The sequence below is a fragment of the Bemisia tabaci genome, chromosome 8, assembly GCF_918797505.1.
Source record: "Bemisia tabaci chromosome 8, PGI_BMITA_v3".
NCBI classification, from domain to species: Eukaryota; Metazoa; Arthropoda; class Insecta; order Hemiptera; family Aleyrodidae; genus Bemisia; species Bemisia tabaci.
The window spans coordinates 21445074-21464585 of NC_092800.1; the positions used below are offsets into that span (position 1 = coordinate 21445074).

Sequence of the window (19512 nt, forward strand, 5' to 3'; positions counted from 1 at the left end):
GACATTAAGTCCATTGTGTCCACTTTGATGCGCAATGCACTTGTCTCAGTTGTCTTAGCGGAAACGCGCCTCATGGGCACGCTTCACCGGTGCGAAGCTGCAATTTTCATCCTCCCAGTTTTCCAGTGTGTCATGAGAGATATTTCGGTCGTTCGTGTTCGGAGACAAGCGGAAACCCCGCATCTAACCTCTTGACGACAGTTCGAAACTTCTACTTTCAAGGCTCTACACCGAAGAAAAAAGTTCAATTGATGTTTCTGAAATTCGGTTAATATTGACCACTGCACAAATGCAGATTCTATATCAGTATCGAGTGCGATTTGCTTCCTATCTAAAAAAAAAACCCTGGTAAAAATTGGCGATGAGAGCTGCGTTTAAAAATAGCATAGGAATTCTTACAGCCGGCTAAAGAAGGCTACAGAAAATCATATAGCTGGCTGTAGAATGCGGTGAAAATCATACGGCCGGGCTATACGAAGCGATAAAAAAGTATGCAGCCGGGCTGTAGTTCCTATCGCCGGGCTTTACACTTTGTCGCCTGGCTGTTGCTTTTTCGCCATCGATTATAAAAGGCTATAAGAAATTGCGTAGAAATTCGTGTGCTTTGGAAATCATTAAGTTTGATACGGAACCACCTTTATATTTACAAAACACACATTATATTTTCCTTTAATACATATTTTTTTTCATCAATTAAAATGAGAATAATCCATACAGGATGTGCAAACATTTCAAAATCATGAGTTGAATAACGCTGACTCCGCCAGATTAAATATTAGAGCCTAACAAAAAGCGGAGCGGCGACGCACTGGCGCCTACAAACCTAACAGGGATACTTCACGCATTGCGCAACGCGTGAAGTATCCCTGTTAGGTTTGTAGGCGCCAATGCGTATTTTGCGCTGGCTGCCCGCCTGCCACGGCGCTTGAAGCAACTATTTTACACCAGAGGTATTGCACAGTATCATACGAAACTGAAGGCGCTCTAATATATTGGTAATGGCAGGCATCCATCAAAAGTATACGGAGCTTTCCTCGCAAAATAAATCAAGATACTACGGCCCAAAAAGAGAGCAGTATTCCAAAAACTCACTAGATTCTAGCATCCGTAATTAGTAACGTTTAGCATACACTTTACGCCTGGCTGTTGCTTAGCCGCCATCGGCTATAAAAGGCTATTAAAAATTGTGTAGCCGGCTATAGAAGCTATTGGAAATCTTACAGCCGGCTGTAGGTCTATGGTATTTTGGAACACAGATTCTACTGCCAATTTTTACCAGGGAAACTTTGCCTTTATTACGTTTGATTTCTTTGTCAAAGGTACATGAATTTCTTTGTCTCACGACAACAGAAGTGCGATCTCAAAATTTGAAAAAAAAAGATGAGTAGCTGAAATTATGGAACAAATCGATGCGATGTATCGCACGTCGCTTTGTTATACAAAAAATGGCGTCCGTTGATTCGCCTTAAAGCTGGCTTGTTTATGTCTTCAAAAAAAAAAAATAGAATACGAGCGAAAATGTTGAAATATTAAACTTGGACCGAGTTTAGCGGGAAGAAACCAGGCCACATCAGTTATTGCCAAATTTAATTGGACAATTTAATCTTTTACATAAGAACGGCTGTGCGGATTGTTGTGCAAATTTCAGTGAATTTTCAGCATTGTGCGAAGCAAATTCCTCAAAATGTTCAAAGGAATCCGCACAAACGTTCTCTTGAAAAAAATTATTTGCCACATTAAATTTGGCAACAGCTTATGTAGCTTGGTTCCTTTCTGCTAAACGCGGTCCGATTAAAATACGCGGTTTTGCACTTTGACCGTCAATATGTTAAACAGAGAAAAAAAAAAAACTCTAAACGTCAGAAACTTGGCAGAGGCACTCGGCACTCCTCAATGCAGGAGCCTGATAGACGTCAATTTCTTGCACTTTCCTGGCGGTGCCGCCTGCGGTCGGCATGATTCGGCGAAACGTGCAGGTGCAAAATATTACCATATCTAGGTAAACACTACCCCCCTTCCCCCATGAGGATCAGCGGGGGTTGGGAATCGCGCGACTGAACACTCGATCTGTGGTCAGATCGGTTCCACGCGCTTCCTAGGAGACCCAGACGGAGCCTAACCTCAAAGTTCCGGCCCCCATCGTCTTCCTCCTTCACATCTCTTCTTCACAGTCGATTAATAGTTAAAGGGCCCGCTGGAGCCAGGTTCGGGGTTCGAGTCCTTGGTTCGGTGACACGGTGAGTTGTGACGGGTTCGCGCGGCAAAGTTCACCACCGACGCCTCCGGCGACTGTCGCTTCCGATAGTTTGCGCTCCATTTCGCTCCACATCCTCATTCGACGCGGGAAAAATTTTTGCCCTTGAGATACTGAAAACGCCTTAGAGATTTCAAAAACGTACAAATTTTATTGAATTTTTTCTGCCTTTTTCAGTTTTGGGCCTCCGAAAAAGTTAAGGTGTTTTGTGTTTTTCTTCTGTGTTTCGAACAGTCAAGAGTCGATGACCACGGTATAGTCAGAATATCCAAGCGATGGAATATTGAAAATGTTGTAGAGATTTCCAAAACATATACATTTTATTTAATTTTTTTCCGTGTATGGATATGTGTGGTATCCCGGTGTGTGGAACAGTCAAAAGTTTATGATCGCAAGTGTTGGGATATGTAAGAGCTTCTTTCGGGGTTTTTTGTGATTTTATAAGGCTAAAAACTTTTTTAAGACATTATTTTTTTTTGTGTGTGAGTGTTCTTGCAAGTCAATGAATACGCGGACTTTAATGCGCACTGAGTAGATTATTTTAGAAAATTCTTGCTTGAGCTTCGATAAAATATTTTTCATGAAAATGAACATTTTCTCAGTATGCTTTAAAAAATTGGCGTGTTAGTTTTACAAGAGATTTGCACAAGAGGGGAAATTCATTCGTTCTTCAAAAAAATAGTCTCTCATGAGTGAAATCTAATGAAAATTTCTTATCGGTCAACGCAATTAAAAAGTCAATATCGGCCAGTCATTCTTTTTTCTTTCATAGAATATTTTAATTCAAATGCCATCATTGTTCAAAATGTTTTAATAAAACGGAAACTTTTTGCCCAGTGTGTTAGAATCATGCTGAACCGATGATTGGCTTCTAAATATTCCTCACTTCCCAAATGCCACATTAAAATCGTGTTGTTATAAAATATGAGAACTATCCAATTTTAAACCGTTCGACACCACCGGTGTAGACAGTTTGAAGTTTTTCCCTCTTAAACAAGCCAGAACATTCGAGCGTGCTCTGTCCGCGAAATAAAAACCATATTGGACTTTTATGATGTTGAAAAGAAGTTTAATTCTGGTGCTAGTGCTTAACTGTGCGACGGAAGGCTTAAGTCACCAAGATAGCTACTTGAGGGAAGCCAAAAAGACCTGTGCTCGAACCTCTGGCGCCTCCTTATCCTGTCTCAAGTACGAGTTGCTCCTGTTCTTTCATAGAATTCTCACAACGAAACAACGGAATACTCAAGTAAGTACCCAATTGCCACGAGCGCTTGAATAAAACATACAAATCGTCGCTTGACTGACAAAAGGTCGTAATTACATTTAGAGATGAGCCTGGAAAAGCATTGAGTTACATGGACGGCAGGGTTCATCGAGAAATGTACTTAAGTCCTTATGTCAGAAGAGCGACGAAATAACGCATGGTGGGTTTTAAAATTTCAATATATCCATAGTTAAAGCGCAAAATTACACTCATACCTTTGGATTATCATAAGTGTTCATTTCATACTCCAGTTTCAATTGGAAGGAAGAGGACCTTTTTTTATCATTAATGAAGCCAATAACTCATTTAATAGTTTATTTTGCCATTCTTGTTCCTATTGTTCCACTGGGAAAATGTCAATGATTTTTTAGGGATATAAGAGAATTGGAGCGGTGAAGCAGTCGGTGTAGCACTCTTTTCAATAAAATTATAAAAGTAACGCGTATCACAACGCTTGCGGCGCGAAGCGCTAAAGGGGTTGGACTGCAAAGCGGTAAAAGGGGGAGTACCCTCTAGCAGTGAAATAAAATGAGAAACTCCTCGTGATATTATATCATGCTCCAAAAAAGCATTAAGGGGAACATTGCGCAAGCACAGAAAGGCTGTGCGATCCCAGCCTTCATTCTTGGACACGGGGGCGAAAACTGCCTTCAAAATGGTGGGTATGCAACACAGCGACGGCCGCGTTTGAATAGTTATCGCTCTGAGTTTGACGGCGCTTCAGAGTACGCCACATGTATGAGACTATGAAGACGCGACGCGTCACCCTTTCACCTATAAAGAAAGACTTTTGTACATGAAATTATCCATAGCTTTAACGAGTTCTCGTCCCTCTCACTAAATAAGAATTTTGAAAGGAAATGGACACGCATCGAGACTGGTTTTTGGTGGCTTTTTTTATAGGGCAGTGGTGTGTAATATCGAAATATGTTAAAACTTTAAAGTCGTGCAGCTGAGAGAATATTTAGGCCTGAAAAATTAGCTTTGGCGCGATTTTTCCACGAATATAACAACTTGGACGACACATGGACATGGACGTCTTTTACTCAAAATGACCAATATCTATTTTGTTTCCTCTCGGCTAAGAAACAATTGAAGCCTTCATTACAACTAAAATCGGGTGCTTGACACCCGTGATATCGGGTATCAGATACTTTGAGTTGTCTGAATTTGAATAAAGTTCTAACAATTAGATGTATTTGAATAATTTCAAAATCATTCATTTCAGTTGTGCAAGTTGTTTGTAAATCAGTGGCGAATCGTGAATAATCGATTTATCGATATTTTCCCATTTGCAGCTATGGTAAAGAATCGATTATTAAGGTCTTTGTTGCAAACACCCTGTTTATCGATATTTTTTCATAGGTTTAAAAGACAGATCAATCGACATATCGCAAAACATGTCATGTCACTTTCGTAAATGTATAAAATAGGTGTCCGTAATTTTCGTGTTATATTGTAAATTAAATGCATTTTTCCAGGTTGATTCTTTGAAGTTGGTCAGCCTGCCGCGCCGACTACAATCCGATGAGAATTTTTCACTTTTCGCCTCCACACCCCCTGCCGAAAGGAGGGACGAGGGGGGCACTACTACGTCCTCGGAATGGGGGAAGTTGGTGGGGTTCCTGGACCGAGAAGCCTCACAATTTGTGGCGACTCACGGGCTCCAAATCCCTCTGCCAAACTGGGCCGCTAATCTACCCCTCCTCTTCTTCAAAGTCTACCAAAGTCCTGCTCACCCCTCTCCACGTTCAGGTAACCAAAAACAAACGAAATATCGTCGTCCTTCTGACGGGTTCAGAAGAGTCTGCAATACATGCTAACTGCAAGGTTTTAGTGCAACAAGAACTTTTGACTATTATCTACGGGCAAGGCAAATCGATTGCTTAGGTGCGAAACAACGTGTCTCCATTGCTGTTTTTCAAAATCTCTGCTTCGATTTTGAAACTTGAATAGCAATTGTGTATAACAAAATCCATGTTCACAAAAGCACGAAAAAACGCAGAAACTCATGTGCTTTGTCGCATATGCTTCCGATGAACTTCAGCGATGAATCTTTCTCACTTCGTTCTGATTTGCCGAGATATGTCCCATTCCAGTCCAACTGCCTCCCCCCCCCCCAAAAAAAAAAGTCCGTGACAAAATCTTGGCGTCCAACTCGTCGTCCCGCGGACAAAGAAACATAACTCCACCCCAAGGTCGCCAAATCGACTCAAACAATTAATTATTGTACCAAAATGTACCTGGGAAATTTTTGTCCGAAATTTTGCTGATTTTTTCACGAGATCAGAGGGAAAATCAGTGAAATTTTCAGTCAGAAATGCGCAAGATTCTCTTTGTAAAAATGCAGTTGAGGCTACTAGTTCCAAAGGGTAAAATGTCCATTTTGGTCGAAATTGATTTGGGAGTGGATTCTTGATCAGCCAATAGAGGAGAATCGGAAAATAATTTAAGTGTGTGCCAAAACAGCCAAAATTCTTTTTAATCAGCAGGATTGAGGTATGTTGCAGCAAAACGTACAGTGCTCGAAACAGTTTTTTGCGTTTTTGTGACAAACCCTTTTATGGACATCGCACATTTTGAAATAGTAGCCTCAATTTGCAAAGGGGAAATTTAGCAACATTGCAATATAGTTACGTTCTTTCTCGAGGAAAACGACGAACTGGTCGAAAATTACGTTAGTTTTTAGGCAGTCGGAATCCTTCAACGACTGACAAAGGGGTAACAAGTGGACCCTCGCGAAGCAGGGATTGAAATCTCAAAAAAATGCTGCATTAAGACAGTGCGTTATCCCTGGGAGCGCCGCACAGTGGATCGAGTCAATAAGAGAGGTAGGACATAATTTTGAAATTTCAAACGCTTACATCTCCGTTTATACAAAACTTTGAGGTTCTAAAAGTGGCTCCATTGGTTTCTTCGTGAAATTTTCAACCAAAACCACCCCTTGAAATTTAAAATGTGACGGGGAAAACATCAAAATTTGCAGTTTTAGTCACAAATGTCATGTCCGACCGCTCTAATTGACTCGATCCACTGTGCGCCGGCAAAAAATCGAGGGGGAGGACAGGAGGGATTGATTCGGTCTGTCTTCGCTCAGAGGAGGGGCGAGGAGAGTCCTGGAAGTGTCTACGCAACTTGAATTATTCAACTGACCGTAAAAAGTAAACTTGGGCAAAAGACCCGAGATCCCGGATCGTGACCGGGGAGGGGTGGGGGGTTGGGGGCGTAAAAATGCCCCACGTGAGCTGTAAAGTTGGCGTGTAAGCGCAACATCAACATCTCTCCTGGAAACACGCGTTGGCCAACCCCTCTCCCCCTCGTCCGCACTCTCATCCCCAGGCCGGACACTGCGCTGATGGTCATTTCTATTAGCTCCTTGTCAGCTTTATCGCTGACCTCTGGCTTATATTTGTGAGTTGTTTTATTATTTTATTAGGTATTTTATGTTTCCCGCGCTTTTCTGATCCCTTGTGTGAACCGGGAGCCGCGCAGTACCTGTTGCTTCCATTTTTTTCAGGGATTTGTTTGGAGAGAGCTTCCTCGCGCAGAGAATCAATATTGCAGGAACATATCAAGTGTTGGTGGGCTTAATGTCATGAAAAAAGTTGCAACGATAAATGGATTGCATTTTGCAAAAAGGAACCACTAGCATTGCAATGTTGCTGAGATTGTGCAACTTCTTTCGTCTTGGAGGAAAACCCGATTATCCATTAATAGTTTCTATATTACTCGCTAAAAACTGTAAATTTAAGACAAAAAAACTCAATTTTGATAACGATGCATGCACAATATTTGGAATGAGTTAAGCAGAAAGGAACCAACCCGCATTTTGGAAAAAATTGAGTTGTGAGTGGTTATCTACTATCTATCGCCAAAAAGTTCTTGTTGGAGCAAACTTTGCAGAAATTGAACTTGAAGTTTACCTTTTACATTGAGTCATATGCAGGAGCTAAACTTTAAGCCTCTTTTCCTCGGTTCGATCCCGATGTGTCATGGTTCCTTTCTGTTTAACTCCGTCCGTTTATAGGAGTTGGTGATTAGAAATAACAATGGGACGCGTTTGCTACGGCGCCTTGATACAACTATACAACCTCGACGGATGTCCGTATTGCGTTCACAAAATTGAAGGCGTTTTGACTCCCTGCTCATACTACCTGTAGATAATTCGATCGACAGACGCGTTGGTCGGCGGTGACGGGGACTTGATGCAGCTATTTAAACTTGATGGATGTCCGTATCGCACCTACTGAAGTGGGAAACCACGTATCTCCATTGCGGCGTTTCAAAATTTCCGTTCTTATTTCATCTCTTCCATGAGAAACTATCCAAATTTACGAATTTTTTGAACCAAATTCTCTGCTATCGAATACGAAAAATCATGGAGAATTTAAGTTAAATGTTGACCAGCTTCTCGAAAGAAAAATAAAACTTCTAAGGAAGTCTGCAACGTCGCAAATGGAGAAACGTCGTCTCTCATTTTGCCCAAAAATATGTATGTATAAAATTGAAGGCATTATGACTTTCCTCTCTCAACTTATATTCGTCTGTAACGATAATAAGGGGCAAAAAATTTAGGTTTTCCTTAATTTTGCATGATAATACCACATCACATATTTACGGAGTTTGTATGGGTGCGGGCATAATTTCCTCATTTAACGATGGGAGCATTATGCTCTCTTTCATATACATCCATTATTTGAAGTAGGCGAAAAGGTAAGATTTTCCTTCCTTTCCGCATAATACCACATCATATACCTAATCCGGAGCTCGAGCAGTTGCGCCAAGTTGCGAGCTTGATTTCTGCAGTTAACGATGCGAAAAGTATATCATAAAGCGAATTCATTGTTCATGCAGCGGTTTAATGAGAAAGTGAGAAATTACGCGATTTTAATCATAGTATTGGAATTAAGTTGAATATTTCCCTTTAAGTTATGTATTATAATTTACAAGTAAAACCACCCGCAAAGTTTACACACGAAAAAAACCATTAGTTTTCTAAGAAATGCGTACTATCAAGGAGAAAATTTGGAAAAATGTAGATGTAGCTCTGCGCACACATCGTATTAAATATCTTATGCGACAAGTTCATTGCAGAAGAGATAGTTTCAAATAAGTATATGCTTGCTACCACGATAGTGCATAGGAATGTAGTGTGAAGTGAAGTTACGGCAAATAAAAACGCCTTCAACCAATTGAATAGGCACACCGGCTGTAAGACATTTTGTTTTTTCTAGTAGTTTACGTCCAAGCGTTTTTTCGGTAGGGGAGTTTTGGGCCACTTACCAATTAGGACCAAAAGTTAATTGGTCCACATGTACCTAAATACAAACGACAATTGCTCAACGTTTTTGGATGAAAATGCAGAATGTCTTGGAAAAATGAGGGTTTACTTGTTTTGTTTTGTTTTTTTTTTTTTTTGGTTCTTTGGTCCAAAGGAGAAAAATATATAATTGAGATTTTTGGTAAAAATGGGGGAGCGTCAATTCCATTCGAGAAAATTCACAAAAACTCTCTACACCTCTTCGGTGCAACAGAACTTGATTATCTCTCAAGAAGTTTCAATCTTGTTGTACCTGAACGGGATGAACCTTTTGATTTGCCTCAGCTAAAGGCTATTCGATTTTTCCTGTGTACAATAACTTCGCGAATACGATAACGCCGCGTGCCGCGGCGCACGGTGGATCGAGTCAATGGGAGGGGTCGGTCATCGCGCATCACGCGTCTTATTTTCTCTGATTACAGAGATTTTCCACCCTTAGAATAGAGCAAATTACTCTTACCTCATGCATGTTTCGTCGTAGATTCCATTTTTTATCATATTTCAGCCGAATAACGAGTTTTAATACGACTTTGACACACTTTTTCATAACTATTGAAAATAGGATCCTTGATAGTTTATTTTTCACGTTACTTTCGGCGAATGGGACCGTAAGCATCTTACATAAAGATGAATTTTACAAAACTTGTCTCAAAAACATTACTTGAGGAGTGAGGGAGGGCGGCTTCACAGGCCCCTCACCACGAATGTTGCCATATTTCTTTCAATTTCTGCTAACATGTTTTTTGTTCATGTTAATTGGTTTCTCGCAATTGCATACTGACACATATACGGAACATTCTGATAATGCTCATTTTTCTTCTCTCTTCTTCCAGCCAGTCAATAGACGTTTTCATTTTCATGAACCCTCTACTCTTTCAGTTATTCAACAAATATGCATATTTCAAATAATAGATCAATATATTAAAGAAATAAAAAAGAGATGTATATACTGTAGCTTCTTTTTATCGAGTCATCCTAGAAGATTATTATGGGTACTTACCACAAGATATAAAAAATTGAATGTGCAGTAAAAAAAAAATAATAAAAAAAAAAAAAAAAAAAAAAAAAAAAAAAAATTATATCATCTTCCATTATTTCGTTTTGTTACTCGAAGTTTGGAGTGAAGTTTGAAACATTTTTATTAAAAAAATATTAAAATAGGAGGAAATTTATTTTTCATGCAAGTTCTGATCCCTTAAACTCCTTGAAGAACCTCTGAGAAGGACCAATGTCTTTTGACGAAATTTCTTGTATTTATTCTTTTTCAACCCACAACCGATTTTTATTTGTATGGAGCTCATGGAAGAGTTCTAGGTATGTTGAAGACATTTTGGAAAAAACGGGACTTGTGAAATATACAGTGCGCAAAACATACATCTTAAACTTTATCGCACTGTATAACACTGATCAAGTTAGCTTCATAAACTAACAGGAGGTTAATGTCTCGTCCAAAAATAACAACAAATCAGCCAAAATCAGTAATCAGTAGAAAAATTACCGAGATTGAAGGATATCGTGTGATGCACGATTTTATTGATGACATTAGAGCAAGATCAGTTCCCAGCAGGCGCGACTTCCTATCATTCAAATTAGTCCAGTAAACGAAGGGATTTATGCGGAACAAATTAGTAACAAGCTGAAATTTTTACCACTGATTATACCCACTGTGGGGCGTATTTTAACAAAAGTCCCCATTCCTAGCCCCCTAGGGATTTTTGCTAGCCCCCCTCAAAGTTGAAAAATCCCCCCTTCCAATTAAACTGCTGTAACTTGGCTCCTATTATAGTTAGACACCTCAATTTTTTTTTAAATTGTTTGTATTGATACGTACGTTAAAATGAAACCATTGGTCATCAAAATTTATCAAGAGATCGTTAAGAAAATTTTAAAACAAATTCAAAATTTATGAAATGGAATTATTTTTTTTTTAAATAAATCGGAATAACTCCGTTATCGATTAAAAAATGGAATTTATACTTATATGAAAATTTTTAGAGGACGCAATTTCCTATCAAATGGTGTATTGGAAGTTAAGGTAGGAGCAAAGGGTGAGGATGAGAGGGGGGTGGAAGTCCGGCAGAGCGCGGCTCAGCGCGGCGCAGCGCAGCGTATAATAACACGCAGCACTCACATAGAACCGCCCCAACTCAATGCTTCATGGCGGCATGTTTCTCAAAAAGCCCACTCCTAGAATTTTTTTTTTCTTCAATTCTAAGAGGGCAACATTCTTGTGAACTGCAGATAAATTTTATCTTTCAAAACCATAAATTTTTCAATATGTTTGGCTATAAATAATTACATTATATTTGAATGAAGCTGTTTCCACTTGGACGCGTTTTCGCTTCCTTCCTTTTTTTATTTATTTTTTTGAGAGTGAAACATTTTGAAATTTAGTTAGTAGTAAACATGACTGAATAAGAGGAATAAATGAGTATAGAATTAGATTGAGGTGGAAATTTATGGATATCTTTAATTACCTAATAGTTTTACTTATGAAAGAACACACAGCTCTACGAAAAATTAGAGCAAAAACAAATATTTAATACGAAAGAAAATGCCTACATGGGTATTACAAAAATGTCACCTTTTAAGCGATGTAGTCTATTATTGATGGCATTCGTTAATTTTCAGGTTAAAATTAATTGAACAGCAAATAAAAGCAATCATCGTAAAAATTATCAGTAACAAAACAATAATGACATAAAATAACGAAAATGGACACATAAAGTTAGCTGTTGGCAAGTTCAAGACGATACTTAAAACTATTTCGGGCAAAAACCTATAGATGGTCCTCTTCAAATTCTTCGACGGCTGGTAATATATTTTTACATGTTCCGCCACTACAATTACGACACATAGCTGAACAACAGAGCCCTTTTTTAAAACATTTACAGTTTGTGCCGCAACCAGACTTACAGTTACAGGAGGTCATCTATATAACATCATCAGGCGCAAAATTTAATGTAGAATGAATAGGTAATAGAAATTTTCTTTCATCGCTTCCCTCTTCTTCCCTCCATCCCCACTCTCTCGGGTCGAGAGAACTATTTCCAAGCCAAACTTGAATTTGATAGTAAACTCTAAAGCTATGCTGTTTCGCCGCTAATGATGTTGGTGGAAGAGTCACCATCTCAAATTTAGATTTTAAGGACATTTTAGCAACTTTTCTTGAATACATTATGAAGCGGCACTCATCTAAAATTTGAGTTAAGTTGGCTCCCCCATAAAAATGAATTAAATATTTTTCGCCTACTGTGCCTATTCTTTCCTTATCAACATTCGACTCATTAAAAATTAGAACATCTTTTTGTAAAGAAGAATCATTAACCATGGGAGGTTGTATGCTTTGATTTTACTTGTCCTGAAAAGAGCGGAGGTGGTGTTGCATCCTGTCATTGCATAAGCGAAAAGAAGTAAAGAACTAGTTTGCTTAAAATCGTCGACTAGTTTCACGATATTATACAGAGTACCAGGATTTTTTGAAGTTCCAGGAATTTTGAAAAATATTTTTAGTTTCCTTCTCTTGATTAATGTTAACATTATAACCATAAGATCAGTGTCCGTCCCTACCATAACAACTGTTTCTCCTCTCTCAGCTTTCAAAATGGCAGACGAGACAATATCCCGATCTGCATCGGCCTCTGCAATAAACACCTCGACACCAACTTTTCTCAACTGCTCCTCACTGACAGCTGCAATGAGCTTTTTCTTATTTTAAGAATTTGAGAGAAATTCAGCCTGCGTTTTTGTACCTACATTGCATTGCTAAAGTGAAATTTATTGTGGCTGATGTTTTTTTTTTTTTTTTTTGCTCTTCTTAATTTTTCTTGGCCTTTTGTGGTTGAATAAGCAGGATAACCGTCGAAAACAAAAGATGAATGCTTAGTGTATCGCTTAAGAGCACAAGATACGTACATATTGACAATATCTCCGTAAGTAGCAAGTTTCGGCCATCTTTTCGGCATTTTCTCACACACTCTTGCAGCATAGAAGAATGAACCCTTCCACCGCGGTCATTTTCAGTAGTACGCGCCTCATACACGGAGAAAAAAATTTCGTACGTGGGACCCGAAGTTTAGGTCATATGGATCTCGGAAGTTTTCGGAATGAGCATCTGAACACTTAAGGTCTAGCTGCCGAAGTTCAGGTCTGACATCTAAAACTTCAGTTCTTACATCTGAAGTACTTCAGATGTGAGAACCGAAATTTTTCGGATGTGAAAACCGAAGTACTTCAGATGTAAGAACTGAAGTTTCAGATGTCAGACCTGAACTTCGGCAGCTAGACCTTAAGTGTTCAGATGCTCAATCCGAAAACTTCAGAGATCCATATGACCTAAACTTCGGGTCCCACGCACGAGATTTTTTTCTCCGTGTACAATACATCCTCCGACTCCTGGAGCCATCCTGGTTCCTACCCTCAGATTCGGAACTTGACCGCTGGTCGGCACTTTGTCTATAGGATATTTCCATTCATTTTTCCTAGGAAGCGTGGTGAAAGCGGCATGCTGAAAAAAATGCTCGGCACCGTCTTTTCATCGAGATGTCGTGTTTTTAAGGATGCTTCGGCCACCATCTTAATCCGTTCATAGTCAAATGAAGCGACGCAATACTGCCATGCCAAGAAAGAACGCCGTATGAACATTCGGACGTTGCCCAATTTCCTCTGATATAATAAGAATTTTCCGGCAAACTTGTGAGCAATTTTCTTGCAAATTTTCAGGGAATCGAATACACAGTTTTGTTTACGGTGTCTGATAGGGTACCTATCGAAAAAATATTCATAATTTTACGTAGGTATATAGCAAAATATCGTATAAGAGAAAATTCGGCAACATTCGAACTTTCATGAGGCTTTTTTCCTAAGTACGGCAAAATCTTTGCCACAAGTCACAGTATATGCTCAGAAAAAATATAACGATGTCGATTGAAGTCAACTTAGTATGTGACTATCAAGACGATCGCCAGCCCCTCTGGTCGCCAGGCGTACCGCTCAGCGCTGGGTGCGGCACGGCGCCGCGCGGCATCGCACTGCGTCATGTTTCGGCTCCTCTCCCACCCCACTCATTGTCCGAATCCTTACTTCAAGAGGACCAATTGAAAGGAAATTGTGTTCCCTACAAAGTTTCTAATAAACAAAAAGTTCATAGTTGCAGTTAGAAAAAAGTTATCACGCTCTTTGTGAAAAAGAGGCAATTCGATTTCTAAAAATTTGCGAATTTTTTCAAAATTTTCAGCTTTCCGTGGAAAAATTTGCATGATTATTAAAAATTTCTTAAAGAACATATCAAGACGGACATTTTAAAAAAAAAATTAGAGGTGTCTAGCTACATTAGGGTCTGAGTTATAGCGCTTTGAGTCAGAGGGGGATTTTTCAACTTTGAGGGGGGCTAGCAAAAATCCCTAGGGGGGTAGGGATGGGGACTTTTGGGAAAATGGTCCTCTCAATGGGTACTATCAATGGGGGGAAAAATTAGCTTGTTACTAATTTGTTCATCAAACCCCCTCTTTTTTCCCTTCGTTTACTGGACTAAATGGACCGTTTTCGCAGATTAGCGGATATTAGCGGCTAATTATTACATAATATCATTCCTGATAGTGTACTAGAAGCAACCCAACAAAGGATTTTGCGGACACTTGTGGACATTTTTTTATCGAGCTATCTAAACATTTTTTTGGGCGTTTTTTTTAAAGCAAGTTTTGGAGGTGGTTTTGATCCTCCTAAAAATATGCCAATGTACATTAATGATATACCAAAATGTTCCTTAAAGGGAGGAGAATAAGCATGTTTAATTGAAATTTTGATTCATCTGCCACAGAACTCATGTAAAAGCGAAATAAAACCTTGAGAATCAGACGGCAAATTTGATACCACCTGCAATGTCAGCTTTAGGCAACCCGCATGTCAAAGCGGAAGGATTCAAAGACCCTTGAACCATGAATACATTCATTTTGGAAGCTTAACTACTTAGAAAACCAAGAAAAAATATTTAAAATCCGACTTTTTTTTTTTGGCCCATGACCGACCTCTACCATTGACTCGATCCACCGTGCGGCGCTTCGACCCACTATTTTGCCACGAATGTGTTGCACAGTATCATACGAGATTGAAAGCACCACAACGTATCATGATTTATGGCATGTTTCAGAAATACGAAGTTCCCTTGGAAAATAAATTGAATGACGACGACAAAAAGAGAGTGGTAGACAAAAAACTTACTAAGTCCTAGTACCTACACTCAATGACGTTTATCATGATTTTCGAACTTCATTAGAGGAAAAAGTGACTTGATTCAAGCTGAAATATGCCCAAATTTACCGCCAGGAAGATTTCCTTATGAATAAATACAAAAACTAATGCTTGTTTAAAGAAGAAAAGATGCTTATATAAAAAGAAAAGTCACTTACATCGAGCAGAAATCCGCCTTCATTAAGCTATTTTATGTTTGAAACAAAATAATATCTTCTTAACTATATTCATGAATGTTTCTGTCTAAATCAAGTCATTTTTTCCCCAGATAAAATTAAAAAATTATGCTAAACGTTATTAAATACGGCTGCTACGACTTGGTGAGTTTTTGAATTGCCGCTCTCTTTTAGTGCCGTAGTAGGTATTTTATTGATTTATTTTGCGAGGATAGCTCCGTACTCTTAAAGAACGTCCGTCATTCTTAATATGTTGTCTTCAATTTCGTATGAAACTGTACAACACCTCTGTTCCGAAATAGTTAGTACTTGAAGCGCCGCGCACCGCTCCGCGGCGGGTGAGGGCGACCAGCGCGCAATGCGTGAAGTATCCCTGTTAGGTTTGTAGGCGCCAATGCACGCATTGCGTAATGCGTGAAGTATCCCTGTTAGGTTTGTAGGCGCCAATGCACGTTACGCGCTGGCAGCACACCGCGCTGCGCCGCGCCGCCCCGCTCTTATCTGTGTTAGGCTCTAATATTAAGACTCGCGGAGTCTGCGTTTTTCAACTCAAAACTTTGAAATGTTTGCACACGTTGTACACTCTGCATGGATTATTCTCATTTAAATTAAAGGGGGGGAAAATATGTACTTTAGGAAAATATAATGTGTATTTTGTAAATATTAAGGTGGTTCCGTGTCAAATTTAATCATCTCCAAAGCGCTTTAATTTTTCTTTTATATTTTGCGCTTTTATTGTGCTGCAGCGTGGAGTACACGCAACCATGCTTAAAATTGGTCTTATTTGACTCTAAAATATCGATGCACTAATGGGTTTAAACCAAAAGATTGCGTGTTTCTTGGTTTTTTGCCTCTCTTTCAGTCATTTTTATACAAAGTTTCTTTCAACATATCTACGGCTCATTGAGATTAATTTTGATGCCATTGCTTGGAAAAGGTTTTACAAATATTTGCCATTTTTCGTTAAGTTATTGGTTCAAATTATATGAGTAAAATTTTCCGTAAAGTACGCTGAAAAAACATAAGTCATCCAAGATACGCAAAAATTCATCCAGAAAATTTGGCAATGAGTAGATTTAGTTCTGAACACATAGAGTGGCATCGCATTAGACATCTTATGCGAAAAGGTTATTGGAGAAGAAACACTTTTAAGTGAGATTCCCTTTGTTATTCAATAGTTATTAGGAATTTAGAGTAAGCGACGGCAAATAATAACGCCTCAAAAGAATTGAATAGGCACACCGAGCTCCTAGGAGGTCGAATAGTGGTAGCATGGCCCAACAGCACATTTGAGGGGCTTGGAGGACAAGGCGCATAATTGCAGTTTTAGCTATTTCAGGAAATACGTGTTTAAAGTTTCAAAGTAACATGGAGCCTTATGGCAGAGAGGAAGTTTGAACTCACTTTCTGACGCTTTAAAGTTGGAATTTAGTAGTGAATTAATCTCACAGAATATACTTTCAAACTAGTTATAGTTGTTGTTCATGTATACCTCAATTTTTTCAAAAACTGCACTTATGCGCCTTGTCCTCCAAGCCCCTCATTTCTTAACGTTCAATGAATCGCGTTAAACAGAAAGGAAACAAGCCCTATAATCTATTGCCAAATTTACTTGGGCACTTTACTTTTTCACATGAAAACGGTTGTGCGAATTTTTGTGCAAATTCCAAGGAATTTTCTGAACAGTACGATGCAAACTCCTCAAACTTTTCAAAGGAATCCGCATGAGTGTTCTCTTGTAAAAAATTAAATTGCCCGGTTAAATTTGGCAATGACCGATGTGGCTTGGTTCCTTTCTGCCTAACGCGGTCCCTTTAACGTTAAGAAAAGTGCTGTTGGGCGCGATACCACTATTCGACCTCCTAGGAGCTCGGTGTGCCTATTCAATTCTTTGAAGGCGTTTTTATTTGCCGTCGCTTCACTTTAAATTCCCAATAACTATCGAGTAACAAAGGGAATCTCACTTGAAACTGTTTCTTTTCTAATAACCGATGATGTGGCTCGGCTCCTTTTTGCTAAACACGGTCCAAATTATATATGTTGTAGGTTCGGACCCAGACTCAGGCGCAGAGGACCCAGACCGCCGCGGATCGACGACCGGAAGCTACAAGAAGTTCTACCTGCTGTTCCCTCTGATCGCGGTCTTCAAGTTCCTCATCATCAAGCTCCTGCTCATCCCGATCCTCATCGGCGTCTTCGCCATCAAGAAGATGCTCGTGGCGGCGGCCATGGCCCTGCCCACCCTCCTCCAGCTCTTCCGCTGCCCCCGCAACCCCCTCGTCCCTGGGGCCCCCGGAGCCGGAGGGCTCCCACCCTTGCCCGCCGGGAACCTCGTGGGCCTCCTCCCGGCCGCCTATCAGGGCTACACCGCCACCGCCTCCGCCGTCGCTGAGCCCCTGGTCACCGACTACTCCCACTACGGCTACCCCGCGCGTCTTCACCCCCCGCCTCACGCGCTCTATGCTCATCCGCATCCCCATCCCCATCACGCACAGTGGGAGAACCTTAAAAATTACAAGTCTCATGAGCTTGACTGAGGATAGCACGACACTACTCTAGATAGCAGAGTACCTGTATAGCGAGAGTATGGACAGATGTGAAACTCCGAAACTCCATCAGACCTTCACCGATGCTCCTGCGAATAAAGTTAGGGCCCAGAAATGCAGCCAACCTATGAATTTCAACTATCCAGAACGATTTACTAATACTATTGTTACGAACCGTCGTTTATAAAGCACGTATTTGACTCCAGTTTTTCCATAAATTTACTCGTTTTTGCGGAAGAACGCTCATTTCTGTACGTTCTTGGCCATCTTGTTTAGGATTGGAATTTGGAGACTCTGCAGATTGACAATGAAATTTTGTGTGGCAGAAGTTGGTTAGAGGGATGGCAGCACTTTTGGGCCCTAAAGACCTCCACGAAGTGATCTGTCAATATTCTCGCTATACAAGTACTCTGCACGACACTCGAGGATATAAAACAAAAAAATCTCCAGTGCAACTCCTCCTACATATTTTCCACTGCCGTGCTAAGGAAGAACGCCGTATCATACGTTGCCATATTTATTTCGATAAAAAACGAATTGAAGGAGAGGATTTCGAACATTTTTCCACAAATCGACGGTGTAAGTCCGCAATCACCTATCTCGTTGGCGATGTCTGAAAATTTCTCTCTGTGCTATTATTTTGAAGGTGAACAAATTGGCATCATTCCTTGAAGTTTATACAGAATTTTCCTCGCACAGAGCAGGAAAATCACAGCAGTTTTAGAGAATTGCCGTTGATAGTTTTCCGTTCAAGTATGACAGGAAGTCTGCAACGTCGCAAACCGAGTTATGTGATTGCCGACTTACACCATAGCAATGTTTCAAACAACTTCGTTCGCGATTTGATCTAGAATCAGGGTGTCTACTTACACTGGCAGGCAAAAATTAAGTACTTATACAACACTTTTTCAGTACCTTTCCAAAAAATTCAGTACCTCATAAGTTGTATGCAGAAAAAATTCAGTACCTACTTTTCGGAACCTTTAAGTTGATTGTTGACTTGAGTTCCTTTTATTTAATTATATTTCTGACCGCTTATTTTCAATTCTTCTATTACAATTATCCATTTGCTAAATATAATCCAAGCTTGAGCACGCTTGCACTGTGCGGTCAAAACTGCAATAGTGGCTAAGGAAAACCGACAAGGCTAGCGTGGGGGCTACTTCAATATTAATCTTCCATCGCATTGCTAAGGCGCAACGATACAACTATTCGTACTCTTCGGAATGCGTGAGGTATCTCACCCCAATTGAAGGCGTTTTCGAAACTGCCAACTTTCCATAAAAAACGCCCGTGGCATGAAGCGAAAAATTCCGGACTTTTACAGGGGAATTTCCGTACTTTTTCGGTACTTCCGGACCGCCAGCAAAAAATCATAACTATTTCCAAACTTTCCGGATTTTCCTGACCAGAAGACATCTAGCAAATAGCTAAAAATTTTAAGTGAAAACATGCATAACTATCCTCAAAAATACAAGTTTTCTTCAAAGAAATTTGGCAATTCTTGGATATTCATAGGGCGTTTTTCCTCAGCACGGCAGTAAAACGGAGTATTCATAAGTTACATGACCCTCCGTGACACGCTGCGTTGCAAGGGGGAAGGGTCAGTGTCAGCGTTACGCAACCCTGTCTTTCGGTAAAAAACATGCAAAATCTTAAGAAAGTTTGTGCAGTCTTCAGTTGACAGCTAAAAGATCGCGGCC

General features: G+C 39.9%; 1 protein-coding gene across 1 annotated transcript; it reads left to right on the plus strand.

Annotated features, from left to right (window-relative positions):
- The first annotated feature begins 1857 nt into the window (after positions 1 to 1857).
- On the plus strand, positions 1858 to 19292 carry LOC109032537 (uncharacterized). Its single transcript, XM_019044718.2, has 3 exons — positions 1858 to 3500; positions 5000 to 5273; positions 17310 to 19292. The coding sequence occupies exons 1-3, from the start codon at positions 3306 to 3308 to the stop codon at positions 17798 to 17800; spliced, it is 960 nt and encodes a 319-aa protein (XP_018900263.2). The 5' UTR covers positions 1858 to 3305; the 3' UTR covers positions 17801 to 19292.
- The last annotated feature ends 220 nt before the right edge of the window (positions 19293 to 19512 follow it).

Excerpts from the sequence above, each read along its gene's own strand:
- LOC109032537 (XM_019044718.2), top strand. The coding sequence starts at position 3,306 with ATGATGTTGAAAAGAAGTTTAATTCTGGTGCTAGTGCTTAACTGTGCG. Across the intron at positions 3,501-4,999 it reads CGAAACAACGGAATACTCAA|GTTGATTCTTTGAAGTTGGT; the intron begins GTAAGTACCCAA and ends GCATTTTTCCAG. Across the intron at positions 5,274-17,309 it reads TCACCCCTCTCCACGTTCAG|GTTCGGACCCAGACTCAGGC; the intron begins GTAACCAAAAAC and ends TATATGTTGTAG.